This window comes from Dasypus novemcinctus, chromosome 6 (assembly GCF_030445035.2).
Source record: "Dasypus novemcinctus isolate mDasNov1 chromosome 6, mDasNov1.1.hap2, whole genome shotgun sequence".
NCBI lineage: Eukaryota > Metazoa > Chordata > Mammalia > Cingulata > Dasypodidae > Dasypus > Dasypus novemcinctus.
In genome coordinates this window covers 36,912,924-36,927,545 of record NC_080678.1, presented here as the reverse complement: position 1 = coordinate 36,927,545, position 14,622 = coordinate 36,912,924, and the positions used below count along the sequence as shown (strand labels likewise).

The 14,622-nt window shown below is 46.1% G+C and overlaps 1 protein-coding gene across 40 annotated transcripts in view; it reads left to right on the top strand.

The window, feature by feature from the left end:
* Positions 1–13,609, top strand: part of ARMH3 (armadillo like helical domain containing 3) — a 242,166-nt gene extending 228,557 nt beyond the window's left edge. For 38 of the 40 annotated variants that reach the window (XR_011649010.1, XR_011649011.1, XM_071215701.1 and 35 more), the window contains 2 exons: positions 9,212–9,328; positions 11,922–13,609. Coding sequence is in view for 36 of the 40 variants with exons in the window: in XM_071215701.1 (XP_071071802.1) it covers positions 9,212–9,328; positions 11,922–12,014 (210 nt within the window). In the remaining 4 variants the exon portion in view is untranslated. The remainder of the gene's footprint in view (positions 1–9,211; positions 9,329–11,921) is intronic. The other 2 variants (XR_011649009.1, XR_011649008.1) reach the window with 1 other exon arrangement.
* Positions 13,610–14,622: the final 1,013 nt, after the last annotated feature.

The following is a 14,622-nucleotide window of genomic DNA, read 5'->3' as shown; positions in this document are numbered from 1 at the left end:
GGTGATCAGGCACATGGAATTATCCATTCATCTCTCCTGTCCTCTGGGCCTCATTGCTTCAGCTTCTTGTTCTCCATGGGCCTTCTCTCTCAGTCTCTTGGGAACTCTTTCCATGCCTCTGTGCTCCACTAATTCCAGTCTCTGGCCTCCAGGACCTTTCTCTCTATCTCTGAAGCTTTTTTTCCTGTGCATGCTGGTTTTTAGTCCTCCTTTTATAAAGTACTCCTTTAAGAGGATTAAGATCTCCTCTGGGTCTCACAATCTAATCATAAACCCTTAACTGAAGTAATCTAATTAAAAGACCTCTTAACTGAATCTAATCAAAAGGTCCCATCTATAATGGGTTTATAGGCACAGGAATGGGTTCACTTTAAGAACAGGATTATCTGGGGTCCACAAAAACTCAAACCAGCAGAATGAACATCATTACTCTCCCCATTTTACAGATGAGAAAACTGAGGCTCACCAGCTCCACCCTGCTAGTAAGTAGTAAAGCTAGGCAGGCTAACCCTATGCTATTTACCACTCTATCCCCTCCTCCCATGCTATCCTGAAAATTAATAGCTCTTCGTTGAAACTTTTTCAGAGCCAGGTGTCACTAGATCCAACAATGACCCTTTGAGGTCTTTGTATATATAAAGAGCACCTTTACAGTGCTTACTGTTTAACATTAATGGTCCTGGTTTTAGAAGAATAAATTTGGTTTGTGGAGCAGGAAGAATTGGCTTTTTGCTTCTCTATAATCAGAATTCCTCTTCCAAACTGTCACCTGACCATCACATAGCTAATTGTGAGAATGGCACTGAGAAGCTGTCCTTGAAGTGGTGAAATTGCAAGGTTAGAGACAGACCTCTACTGCTTCTGAGAGAAAAGAGGGGTGTCCTTTGGGAAACATTAGTTCTTGAGAAGGTCTGGTTTTAGGTAAGTAGAGGAAAGGCAGGAAATATGATCAGATTCTATCAGAGAAAATGAAAAACCAGGCCCCCGTATTTTTCTTTTAATCTTTTGTCAACATCCTATAACAAATCCAGAGAAGTGAGTTAGATGGTGCCCTGAGTAGGTATTTCTCATTTTATAAAAAAGGTTATCTTCCTTTGAACTGAGGAAGTTTACTTGGGTATTAGAAGGAAAAAGCCTTTAATTTAACCTTCCTGGCTGAGAAATGGTTTATCGTGTCCCTCCACAGTTGATAGAAGGAGCCGCCTCAGTCTGTATTTACCATAAAAACAGTCTGCAGGGAAGCAGACTTGGCTCAATGGATAGAGTGTCCGCCTACCACGTGGGAGGTCTGTTGTTCAAACCCCGGGCCTCCTTGACCCATATGATGAGCTGGCCCACACGCAGTGCTGATGCGTGCAAGGAGTGCCGTGCCACACAGGGGTGTCCCCCACATAGGGGAGCCCCACACTCAAGGAGTGCACTCCGTAAGGAGAGCTGCTCAGCACGAAAGATAGTCCAGCCTGCCCAGGAGTGGCGCCACACACACGGAGAGCTACTGCAGCAAGATGATGCAACAAAAAGAGACACAGATTCCCAGGCTGCTGACAAGAATAGAAGTGGGGGAAGCGGACTTGGCCCAGTGGATAGGGCATCCATCTACCACATGGGATGTCTGTGGTTCAAACCCCGGGCCTCCTTGACCCGTATGGAGCTGGCCCATATGCAGCGCTGATGCACGCGAGGAGTGCCATGCCATGGAGGGGTGTCCCCTGCGTAGGGGAGCCCCATGCACAAGGAGTGAGCCCCATGCACAAGGAGTGCGCCCCGTAAGGAGTGCACCCTGTAAGAAAGTGCAGCCTGCCCGGGAATGGTGCTGCTGACACACAAGATGATGCAACCAAAAGAAACACAGATTCCCGTGCCACTGACAACAGAAGCAGACAAAAACAAGAACATGCAGCAAAATGGACACAGAGAACAGACAACTGGGGAGAGGGAGGGGATGAGAAGAGAAATAAATGAAAAATAAACCTTAAAAAAAAAAAGAATAGAAGTGGACACAGAAGAACACACAGCAAATGGACACAGAGAACAGACAACCGGGGGGAGGGAGTGATAAATAAATAAATCTTTAAAAAAAACAACTGTCTGCAACATTTGTACCTTTCTCTCCTCTCTAGCTGTTCATTTGTCACTGGCAGTTATTGAAGGCCTACTATAAACCCTGCATTTTTTATTTTAGGAATAGGAACAATGAACAGTTTTGAGGGGTAACATGGGGCACACCTGATTATTCAGATCTTGGTTTTGTGGGCACCAAGATAAGTCTGTCCCAAGTCCTGAACCATTGTGAGAGACGAACTTCTCGTTTCCCCACAACTTGCCATAGACCAAAATCTTTCATTATTTCTCCATCTTCAGCTTGTAGAATAAGTAGTACCTGCTCAATCCCCTTTTATGGATGGGAGAAAAAAACAAGGGCAGTGTCCAGATTTGTGCCTGGTAATGCTCTTATTTGTGGTTTCAGAACTTAATCCCTAAGATTGACCTTTCTTGCTTTGTGGAACAAATGGGGCTGTATAATCATTTTTTCTTACTAGTGAGTAAACATCTCAAATAGATCAAATGTTCGTGTCCAGTGAGAGAGATGAGTAGAGATTCTCACATATGAAAATCCTCTAAAAAGCCTTTCATCCCCCACCATTCCCTTTTTTCCCCCTAAAGATTTATTTATTTATTTCTCTCCCCTTCCCCGTTGTCTGCTCTCTGTGTCCATTCGCTGTGTGTTCCTCTGTGTCCACTTGCATTATCCAGTGGCACTGGGAAACTACACCTCTTTTTTGTTGCATCATCTTGCTGCGTCACCTCTCTGTGTGTGATGCCACTCCTGGGTGGGTTGTACTTTTTTCATGTGCGGCGGCACTCCTTGCGGGGCACACACGGTGCACGTGGGGCACCCCTATGCAGGGGCGTCCCTGCATGGCAGGGCACTCCTTGCATGCACCAGCACTGCACTTGGGCCAGCTTACCACATGGGCCAGGAGGCCCTGGGGATCGAACCCTGGATCCTCCATATGCTCTATCAGTTGAGCCATGTCCACTCCCTCCCCCCCCCCCCCATTCCCTTTTAACTCTTATATATGTTTCAAAGCATCCAGAGATTCATTTCCCTATGATTAGAGGTTTGGCAGGGTTAAAGCAGAACTGCATGGAAGTGGAACAATGATTGCAATCTCTTTGGGAAACTGGAAGATTTGTCTTCAAGTACAAGCATTCATTGTAGAAGGAAGTCACTGAATCTCTTGATACCTCCACTGTATTAGTCAACTAAAGGGGTGCTGATGTAAAGTACCAGAAATCTGTTGGCTTTTATAAAGGGTATTTATTTGGGGTAGCAGCTTACAGTTACCAGGCCATAAAGAGTAAATTACTTCCTCACCAAAGTCTGCTGCCTAGTGTTGGAGCAAGATGGCTGCCAACATCTGCAGGGGTCTAGCCTTCCTCTTCCTCTTAAGGCTCTGTGGTTCCAGCTTCTTCCAATATCAGCTGTAGGCTGGGAAAAGTCTACTGTCTCTCCCAGGGCTAGTTTCTTTCCAGGCTCAGCTGTCTGGTCTGTTCACAAGGTCAGCTGTAGATTATCAGGCGCTCTCTCTCTTCTGGGACCCCTGCCATGTCTGGAGCCCTCTCTATTTCTTTTTGTTCTTCTCCTGTGTGTTTACTTCCTGGGGCTCCAGCCTCAAAAAACTCCCAACTAACTCCTCAGCCATGTAGTTTTCTCTGTGAGTCCCTGCCTTCCAAGGGGGCAGGGACTCAATGTCCAATCAAAGCCTTAATCATTATTTGATCAAGTAAAAGTGAAACCTCTGAATTTAATATAGTCTAATACACCCAGAGGAACAGACCAGTTTACAAACATAATCCAGTATCTATTTTTGAAATTCATAAACAATGCCAAACTGATATACCTACCCTGAGTTTGAAGACCACAGGCTGGCTGAGTCTGAAGAAGCCCGGTTGAAGATTAAAGACCTTTGAATTTCAAGCTTCCAAATGAGTGTTAAGTAATCAAAATAACAACCAAAGCCAGATTTTGCTGATAATGAACTTGGAGTGGTCTATAAAGTGTTATTAGTAGTTTATACTACCTACCAACAGAAATGAACAGATCTCTTAGCTGCTACTGGTAGAAAGTGATAAACCCTGATCTCTGAGGAGCTTTTGTAAAACTCCAGCATCAAACCAGACCTTCATCAAGTTACTCTTCCAGCTTTCCACATATCATGGGCCCCATTTTTTAGGATGGCCAAGTTTAGCCTTGAAAATGTGCCCCCGGGTAGACTAACCTGCCAGTATAGAAGAGTTCTGGACCTGGAGCCTGAAAACTCTGACATCTAATTCCAGCTTTGTGACTTCGGGCAATTTACAATCTTTCTGGACTTGTATTTCTTTATCTGGAAAACAAGTGCCATGCATTGGGTAAGTGATTCATATGTTCCTTCCAGAACTATTATTTTTATTGTTCTGTCCTGGTAGCACATTAGCAAAAAAAGCTATGGTTACCTTCCATGACACTGTTCTCAGAAATTAGGAATAATTCCAGCCCTTTCTGGCTACCATTTAACCATCTGCTTCATTCATTTGACACTCTCTATTTGCTAGATCCTATCGTTTATATTTTAATACTTATTTTTATATGTTTTTAAAAAATATTCTATTTTTTAAAGTTAATAGATCACACAAAAAATTTTATATGTTATCACTTATAAGAAGTTTTCTGTATCTTACGGTCTCTTCCTCAGTTGGCAGTTCTGGCCTCTAGGGAAGGCCATATATGTTGTCCTGGCTGGGAATATGTTCGCAGTAAACTTGTATGCTTTTCCCAAATAGGATGTAGATGTCAGTTCAAATTGAGAAGAAGGTAATGAACACAAATTTGCTATCAGGTCACTTCCTACTATTAATAGATTTCAGTCTGTCTCAGCAGTTTTTCAGGCACAGGGCACAGCCCTCTGGCATCAAGGATTGGATAGTGACTGCCAGGAACTTTTCCAACTTGTGATTCTCCTTTGTTCCTATCTTCTGGCTAGAAGTTATCTGCTAATAAAATGGGACACAGGCTATTGAATAGTCTGTGGGGGATGCCTATTGTGTGTCCTAGAGGAAGAGTATATATGTATCTAAAACCTCTGCAGCAATTTTAAACTAACCTTGTACACTGGGATCTCTTTTCTTTCCTATCACTGAAGGCATCCTCATCCTGATGTGGCCAAGAGCCTCACAACCTGCATTGTGCAAGTCCCATCCTCTGTGGGCCTCTCTGCTCAGTCTTTCTTTAGTATAACCATATCCTCATGCACTTAGTTGGCAGTGGGTACTGGGCATTCTCTTAAGTTCTGGCTATGCATTGCCAGTTACAGGACAGTGAGGTCATTATGAGAGGCCTACTTTCATATTGAATAGAGAAATTTGGTGTCCTCTTAAGAATCTTCCATAGCCTGACTGAAAATGTGTGAATGTGAGGCCTTAGTTCCTGGCTTATGGTTAGAATTATCTAGGAAAAGCAGGAAACTCCCATAAGAAGTCACTAGAAAGAGGCTTTCATTATAAAATTAGTGACCCTTTATTGATTATTCATTATGTGCCATGTATTAGACAATCATTTAACATGGATTGTCTCATTTCATCCTCAAATCTACCTTATGAGGTCGATAGTGTTATCCCCATTATAGCAATAAAACTGAGGCTCAAAGTAATTAAGTAACTTGTATAAGTTTACATAGCTAATTAGTGGTAGATCTGGACCTAAAATTCAATTCTCCCTGTCCTCAAGGCCTGTGTTCTTAGTAACTTTGCTATCTTCTCAGGCCCTTGCCCCTCCAGAGACCTCAGAGGCAAGTGTTTATGGCCCCATATTTGTTTTTCTCTCTCAAGGCAAAGTGTTTCAGGGCAAAGAAGAAGGCATGGGATCTTTGAAACCTAGAGTATTTGTGTATCTTCTGTCTTCCACTTAAATCCAGAAGATTTTCCTTTGCGATGAAGAATCATTTATGCACTCAGGAGCTTTGGGACAGTTTGAAATATAGGTACTTCCTGGGATTGTGAAGGGATTGGAGCTGACCAGGAAGAAGCTGTGTAACCAACTGGGATGATAGTGTTTCCCTCAATTTTATGTTACTACAGGAATTCAAACTTGTATTCCCATATCATTTTAGGAAGGTAAATTCAAGTTCCAGTTTATAAAAAGAAGGCCTAAGGCTCAAAGAGGTTAGGTGAATTGTCTGAGGTCCTATAGCAAGAGTGGGCCTCCCAGTTCAGTTTTCTTTCCTTCAGGCCCCTTGCAAGGACCCAAGTTTCTGTCTACTGAGCATCATAGATAAGAGTACAAGGATTCTTTAGAGAGTGACTTGTAGGTACTTTACTGATTTTGAAGCTACCTTGGACTGAAGTGGGGGGCATGATTCTGGGAAACTCATACGCCCAATAACTGATGAAAGAATTTGGGCTTGTGTGTAGGGAATAGACTATTGCTTGATGGTTTGGGGAGGGATCCCAATTTAGGAGGGGCCTTTGGAGTTGCCAGGAATCCAGATACTGAGGCTACAAATTATGGTAAAGCATAAGGCCTTTAGGCACAGGGGCTCTGGAAGATTGCCTCTAAGTTCTGCCCTTACCATGTATGTCCCAGGCCAGTGCTGAGTGTGAGGCTCAAATGGAACATATTCTGAAAGTCTGAAGCTGTGGAAAACACATATCCAGACTAAGAAAATACTCCCTAGTGCTCCGAAGTCCTGAATGGGTTGAAGAACTTCTTCCCTTGGTAATTAAAGTGGAGTGATGAGAACAAGAGAAGGAAGAGACTGGATGAACTGACAAACACTTTTCTCTGAGTAAAAGGGAGAAAGGGAGTAAGCCCACAAGACAGGGCCAAGGGGAAAGCAGACGTGGCTTAAGGAGTTGGTCTCCCACTCCCAGTGCTTCTTAAAGAAGATGAACAAGACAACGAGCTGATGCAATGGGCTGGCTTGGCGAGCAGACACAACAAGATGATGCAACAAGAGACACAAGGAGGAAAATATAATAAGAGATGCAACAAAGCAGGGAGTGGAGGTAACTCAAATGATTATGTACCTCCCTCCCACATGGGAGGTCCTGGGTTTGGTTCCCAGTGTCTCCTAAAAGGACGATAGCACACAATGAACAGACATAGCAAATACAAACAAAGGGGTGGAGAGAAATAAATAAATAAAATAAATATTTTTTAAAAAGACAGGGCCAAGTGAAGAAGGAAGTAACAGTATGTAATGTCTGGACAAGAGGAAAGCTCATCCACTCTCTTCAGTCTAGCTGGGCCTCTGCTTTCTTTCTAAGGAGCTAATGGCTCAATGGCTTTCTCTGCTTTCCCCTCCCTGCAGCAGACTGAAAGTCCTACTGGCAAAAGCCAACTTTTCTGGGAAGGAAAAAATCTCTTGTTTTGAATAAGATTTTTGACCTTCCACTCTGTCCTGACAAGAGGAGAAAGCCCAGGTGATCAAGGCAGCCTTACCTGAGACTCTCAGGATATAGTCAGAAGGTACAGCTATTCCTACTCATGGTGTACCTTCTTCTCAGAAATTGGCTTTAGTATGAGGTTTGCCTTTTGGTTTCTGACACCCCTCACGGAAAGCTGAGGTTAATTTTCTGGGTCATAGGCGTTGCTGAGGCTGCCCAGATTTCAGGGCTTAGGAAAGCATGTTGCTACTCTATCTTTCCTGGTCCCTGGGGGCTCATTCCATCTTGGAGGAATTATGCCCTTTTCTGGGCTTGAGCCATTCATTTCTGAGCCAAGAACTTGACTGTAGATATTTCAGCCCTGAGTGCAGTCCTTGGTCATGAGAAAGCCTGATTATTTTGTGGGGGACTGCCATTGCTGGGTACCTTTCCTTCTGCTGACAAATAGAATTAGAAACAGAGGATCCAGCCTGTACTAGGGTCTGTGGGACAGAGCCAAGCAAGGTCATCTTGGGTAGCTAGTTAACCAGAGGGAAGGAGCATGAACCAGAAAGATGAGCCAGACTTTTGTCCTAGCTATCCTTTCCCCAAAACTTAAGAGACTCTCCTGTAGCGACATAAGCCTGCCCTGTGCTCTCCAGCCCTGCTTTCTCTTGAGGAAATTTTGACAGGCAGAAGTGTTGCTACTCAGTGAAATCTGCCCTAACTCAAGACTGGAGCAGCCCAAAGGCACCTGTACCTCCCTTGGGAACTCATCCTCAAACCTTCTCACCATTCCTCACTCCACCTTCTTCCCTTCACCCCATCCTTTTGTCAAAGCTAAGCCTCCTCATCATTCTCATTCTCCCCATGCTCCCTACTGAGCAGAGACCTCTCTGTGATGTCATAGGCTTTCCTCCCAGGTCAGATCAGGTTGCAAAATAGTCATTACACAGATTCCCAGAGTGAGCCAGTTTTTTACTCTCCTGGTCTCTCCTTTCTGTGCAGTCACTTCTACCTTAATGTAGTGCCTCTTACCCTAACGGTCTTGCTTTGATTCATGGTCTCATAAGCTGAAGTCATGTCAGGCCTGATCATATAGTCCCTTCCTTCTGGAACTTCAGAGATCTAAGGTTCCTGGAGTCCGTGGAAGTCTGAATCCACCCCTACCTCCTCACCTCCCCACACACACACATACAGAAAGTCAGAGAGAGGCATTGTGGGGGAGAGACCATTCATTAGAACAAGAGGAGGAGGTTAGCCCTAGAATTAATCTAGAAAGACTCCTGTGCCCCAGGGCTGGGATGCCCAAAAGTTTATCCAAGCATAGGAAGACTGAGTTGGCATTGAGAGATGAAGAAAGTAGCAGATGATGCTCAGGAACATCCCAGGACAGAAGTGTGGTACCCAGAAAGGGAGAAGGAAGCAAACGTTAGGAAAGTCTTTGTCAGCAACTGTGGACAACCTGGTTAAAGAAAGCTTCAGAATAGGATTGAGAACACATTTATGGTACCAGGTACTGGTTAGTTCAGACACTCAAAAGTAAATAGCATTAGCCAGGTTGAATTGGTCAGGGAAGGTAGCAGTGAGGGGAGGAATATAGGAGATTAGAAAGTATTCCCAGAAACTTGAAGAAATGCTTCCCATGGCCAGGTTTTTTTCTGAGTGATACGCAGTGAGCAAGATCTCTTGAGGGTATCACCCCAGATTTATTCTGACCTGGTATTGCAGTGGTAGGAACCTGGGGGCTGAACAACCTGGGGTTTGCATGCCCTAAGTCCTACCTGACCCTTGACTTCCCCAGGTGCTGGAGGTAGTGCGAGCCAACTATGACACGCTCACACTGAAGCTGCAAGATGGCCTGGACCAGTATGAGCGCTACTCAGAGCAGCACAAGGAGGCTGCCTTCTTCAAAGAGCTGGTGAGTCTGTCCCTCCCCCAGCTCTGCCTGTGTCTCTTGGCACTTTCTGTACCATTGGGTTCTACCAGGCAAGAGGGCATCTAGGGAATGATTGTGATGTGCCAAAACAAAACTTGAGGGGTCTGCTAGGACTGGGTATACACCTTCTTCCCCAAAGCAGTCCAGGACCTGGCAGTGAAAAAAGAGGCTTTCCCCCAAGGTACTGGTGCCAGTCTGGGAAGGGCAAGAAGCCTGAGGCAGCATTGTCCACCTCTTCTCTGTAGCCTTGGAGACAGACCCTGCACAGCTCCAGCTGGGCCTGGGATTTGATATGTATTCTCAGTGACAGCTCTGGCTCACTCCTTATCCTGTCCTAATGAGAATAACTGGCTCCTGGTCTGAGTATCATCCCAGTCTAGTTCCCCAGACCTCACTCCCTACCCCTACTCCCACTTTCCAATCACTCAGGTTCCTACAGCCCCCATCCTTTGCCACCTGGAACCAGTGAGCATTGGCACTGCCTACTACACCACTCCCCAGTCAAAATCTCCACAGAACTGGACTCTAGATGTTTATTGTCCTTTTCCTGCCCTGTACTCACAGCTGTTCCCTGTGGCCCTGCCATTCAGTTGTATACTACCAAAGATCAAGATACACAGGCCTCTGCACCCATTTCCCATGTCCCAGAACTTACATCATCCCAGCTTTTATTTCTCTATGAGGAGTCCTTGGTGAAAGTGTTGGATTTTAGATTTTGTATGTCTCATGCTAAACACTACCCAGCTCTGACCCTGACATGACATTCCTGGGATTTTGGACTTCTGGCTATTGCAGGGTGAGGAACGCATGTTCTGGAGTGAGTTATTTGGGGACAGGGATGCTGTTAGTATAAAGAGATACTGGAGTAGAGTATTTTTATGGGGTGGTTGGCAAGTCTTTACATTGATGTGGGGAATTACTGGAAGCCAAAAATTCACAGGGTAAGTTATTTGGGAGATGAAGGGAATTGTCAGAGAGACAGAGGAGCTGTGTGTTAAGGCTCTTTAGCACCAGCCTCTGCCTTACTCAGTTCAATCCATAACTCTAGTACAAGGGAGTAAAAGAGCCTGGTCTGGTTTTGGAGCTAATGAGTTTGAGCTGCCTGCTGTTTGCCATGTTGCCCTTTCCTCTGTTCCCTGCCTTACAACTCAGTTAAATCTCCCATAGCAAAGGAGAAATTAAAGGAAAGTTCTCTGAACTATGGGGTCCAGAACAGATACACATTCCTTTCTCCATCTCTCCTCCTCCCTTCCTCTACCTGCCTTCCCTGCATTTTCCCCCCTCCCCAGACTTTGTCTTACACACAACATACACCTATTTCCCTTGGACAAATCTCCTTCCATGGTCTTTTTCTGTAGTCCTCTTGATACCCACTCATAGTAGGAAGTTTGGCCCCTTAGCCCCTTCTCCACAAGTCTTTTCCCCTGTTGACACAGGCAACACTTCCTGCAAGCCTTTTTTTAAAGATTTTATTTTTTTAATTTCTTTCTCTCCCCTTCCCCCCCAGTTGTCTGCTGTCCATGTCCATTTGCTTTGTGTTCTTCTATGACCACCTCTATCTTATCAGCAGTACCAGGAATCTGTGTTTTCTCCTTGTTGCATCATCATGTTGTGTCAGCTCTCCGTGTGTGTGGCACCATTCCTGGGCAGGCTGCACTTTCTTTTGCACTGGGCGGCTCTCTTATGTGGTGCACTCCTTGTGCGTGGGGCTCCCCTATGCGGGGGACACCCCTGCGTGGCAGGGCACTCCTTGCACGTATCAGCACTGTGCATGGGCCAGCTCCACAGTGGTCAAGGAGGCCAGGGGTTTGAACCGCGGACCTCCTGTGTGGTAAGCAGACACTCTATCCATTGGCCAAGTTCGCTTCCCTCCTGCAAGGCTTTTAGTCTGTGCATTGAATGTGTGTAAGGTAAGAGCAATGAGGACACAGCAAGGTTATACCACAGACATCCCTCTAAAGTGGGGAGGCATCTTTGTGGTATGGCAAAAGTACTGGACTAAGAGTTAAGAAACCTGGATCTTTCTTCCAAGCCTAGGACTCACTAGCTATGTGACTTGATCCTGGTCATTGACCTCCTTGGATCACACTCCTGCCATCTATGCAAGAAGAGAAATGTATATCTAAATGCTCTTTTCAACCCCCAAAGTTAGATAAATCCAAAGAGAGAGTGAGGAGACCAAAAACATATCTGAAGAGAGGTGGCCTCAGAGCATGAGTCCTCTGGGATAAAATGAAGTGGCTCTTGCCCCAGTTTTCACTTCCCCTCTCAGACCAGTCTAGGCCTGACCTCAGCCCTCCTTCCATGCATGTGTCTACTACTTCCTCCTGCGCACAGATGCTCTTCTTGCATCCTGTGGAATTTTCCTCTCAGCCAGTCTTCTTTTCTTCCCTCTGTCATGGAACTGATTGTTCATTTGCCTCCAGGCATAATAGGTGGTAAGGGTTCATTTCCTCAGAAAGAAACATCTGGCTCTGCATCTTGGCCCCATGCCTCAGGCATGGCCCTCTGCTGTTTGTAACTGACTCTCCGGTTTTCTCTCTGTGCTGTCCCTCCTTCCCCCACCCTTTCCCAGGTTCGATCCATTAGCACCAACGTCCGAAGAAACCTGGCCTTCCACACCCTCAGCCAGGAGGTCCTACTCAAGGAGTTCTCCACTATCTCCTGAGGCCATGCCCACCTGAGTAAACACTGACTGCCCTTTCCATAAGGCTCCTGGACTGGAGAAGGAGTCATGGGAGAGGGACTGCCCCCAAGGTTGGAGAAAAACACAGATACCAAGTTCTCTTCATGAAGGCCACACTGAACTGGAGCTTGGACAGCAGAGGCCAGGAGGGGCAAGCCAGGGATAATCCTATTTGGGGGAGGGATGGGTGGGAGCAGGGAGAGGCCTCCAAGAATGTAGGGACTTGCAGGGTGGGCTCCCTGGACACGCCATCATATTTACCATTGAGATAAATTGTAGCCACTGACAAATTTTCAGAAGCTGGTGGGACAAGCCTCAGGATGAGGGTCAGTGACTTCCTAGCCTTCTGAAAACACACGAAGATGGAGCCACATCCTGCTTTTGGGCCTAGGGTTGAGCTGAGCTTGAGATCTGTGTCCCTTACCCCCACTGGCACTCTAACCAGTCATTAGGACCTCTAGCTCAGGCTTAAGGTAGGGTAGGAGTGGGGTAACATTTTTGTTTTCTAAATCCAGAGCTGACTCCTCTAGGAGATTGGAGATTAGAATTTACCTGATACTCTGCTTTCTAGCCACCAGTTTCTGCATTTGAGTCTTGGGCACCAGGAGCACCTGTTGAATGCTCCTGCCTTCCAGCCCTGTTGATTTATTAGCACAATAGGGTCATAACTTTAGTTTTTCATTTTCAATATCTCTTAAACTGTGTTTAGGGTGTGTGTTGTGAAATAAACATTGACAGGTTTTCTGGAACCCTCAGGTGCCTACTTTGCTGGTTGCCTTTCCAGCAGCTTCCCCCATCTCCCTAGCATCCCCTCCTCTGGGAACCTCTCCTGCCTCTACTGAGCTCCCCTCCAGGTGTTCCGCCCCCTCACCCAGCTGATGTTTACATCCAGCCTGTTCGAGAATTTCCTCTGGGGAGGAATCCATTTCTGCTGGGGCTGGTGCCTGGGAGGGAGAGAACCTGATGAAGGCAGGGTGTCCTCTATCTGAAAGAGGCCAGATGAATGTCATGGATAGGGCCTCCATTCTGCCTAACTGTATTTTGGATGGGGCCACAGGCAAGTCTTCTGATCTTTAGGAAGTTGGTCTGTGGTTGCTCCTTTGGATAGCTTCCACAGGACCACTGTAGGCTTTCCCTTCCCACGACTGTGTCAGAAGTAGCTGCTGCTCTGAGATCCTTCCTTTCTAAAAAGCACTTTCTAAAGCCCTTAGAATGGCAGGGAGTAACAGCACAGGAAGAATCTGGGCATAAGTGTGGAAACTCAGCAGTGAGAGCAGGTGTGGGACCTTCCCTGCTGTGTTGCTATTCTACTTAGCCTCAAAAATCTCTTTGGGTTACTTGCCCTCTCTGGGAACCAGAATTCTCGTTCCAAACTTGAACAGATCTGCATTGATTCCAGAGAAGCCACCAATGTGCTGCCATGTAGATACCTAAGAGATCAGGGCCTGGGTCATCTCTAATCATTAGATGGATAGCTCAGCCCAGGGCAATTAGTGTTTTCCATGTTGATAAACCCCAGAGGAGCTAGAGCTGGAGGCAAGTTGGAATTATTAAACATTGATTTGTATGGGACAGTCTTTTAAGTGTCTGTTTTCTTTTTTATTATTTATTTATTTTTATTTCTCTCCCTTCCCCACTTCCCCCATTGTTTGCCCTCTTGTGTCCATTCATGTGTCCATTCACCTTGTGTTCTGTGTCTGCTTCTATTCTTGGCGGCACCGGGAATCTCTGTCTCTTTTTTGTTGCTTCGTCTTGCTGCGTCAGCTCTCCGGGTGTGCGGTGCTACTCCTGGGCAGGCTATGCTTTTCGCGCAGGGCGGCTCTCCTTGAGGGCTGCACTCCTTGCGGGTGGGCCTCCCCTACGCAGGGGACACCCCTGCGTGGGATGGCACTCCTTGCACATGGCAGCACTGCATGTGGGCCAGCTCACCACATGGGCCAGGAGAGCCTGGGTTTGAACCCTGGACCTCCTATATGGTAGGCAGATGCTCTGTCAGTTGCGCCACATCCACTTCCCTGTTGTATTTCTTAATCTATGTCACCCAGAGCTCATTTCTCAAACAGAACTAAGGTAATCTGTCAAGTGTTGATCTCATCTAGCTAGGTGATCCCTGCCTGTCCTTACAAATACTACCCCCTGAGTCTCTTGATCTTAATGGAGGCCAGCTCAGTTCTGAGTTGTAGCCTTCCTTGCCCTCTGGGTGGATGGAGGTAGAAATTCCCTTTTCTCCAAACTTAGCGGTGTTAAAGAGGCCAGACAGTCCATTTGGGCCATTTCTGGATTCCTGTCAGCCTTTTGTATGGCATGAACAAGGGCAGGTCTAGGGCTTGGGGCAATAAGCAGAATACTCCTTGCCTTCCACTGTAAGACTTACCTCTCATTTCTAGACATATGCTTATCCCAGGAGCTCCAAAGAGGAGTCCAAACTCCACCTATTCCAAGAATTCCAAACAGGAGACTCCATTCTCTCCTTGAAATCATCCCCAGAAGGAGCTGCCCATGCTCCATCCTCTTTATCAGATCTGTAGAAGCTTCTCCAGAGCCAAGGGAAAGCCAGGAACAGGGCATCGCTCCCAAAGACAATCATCTC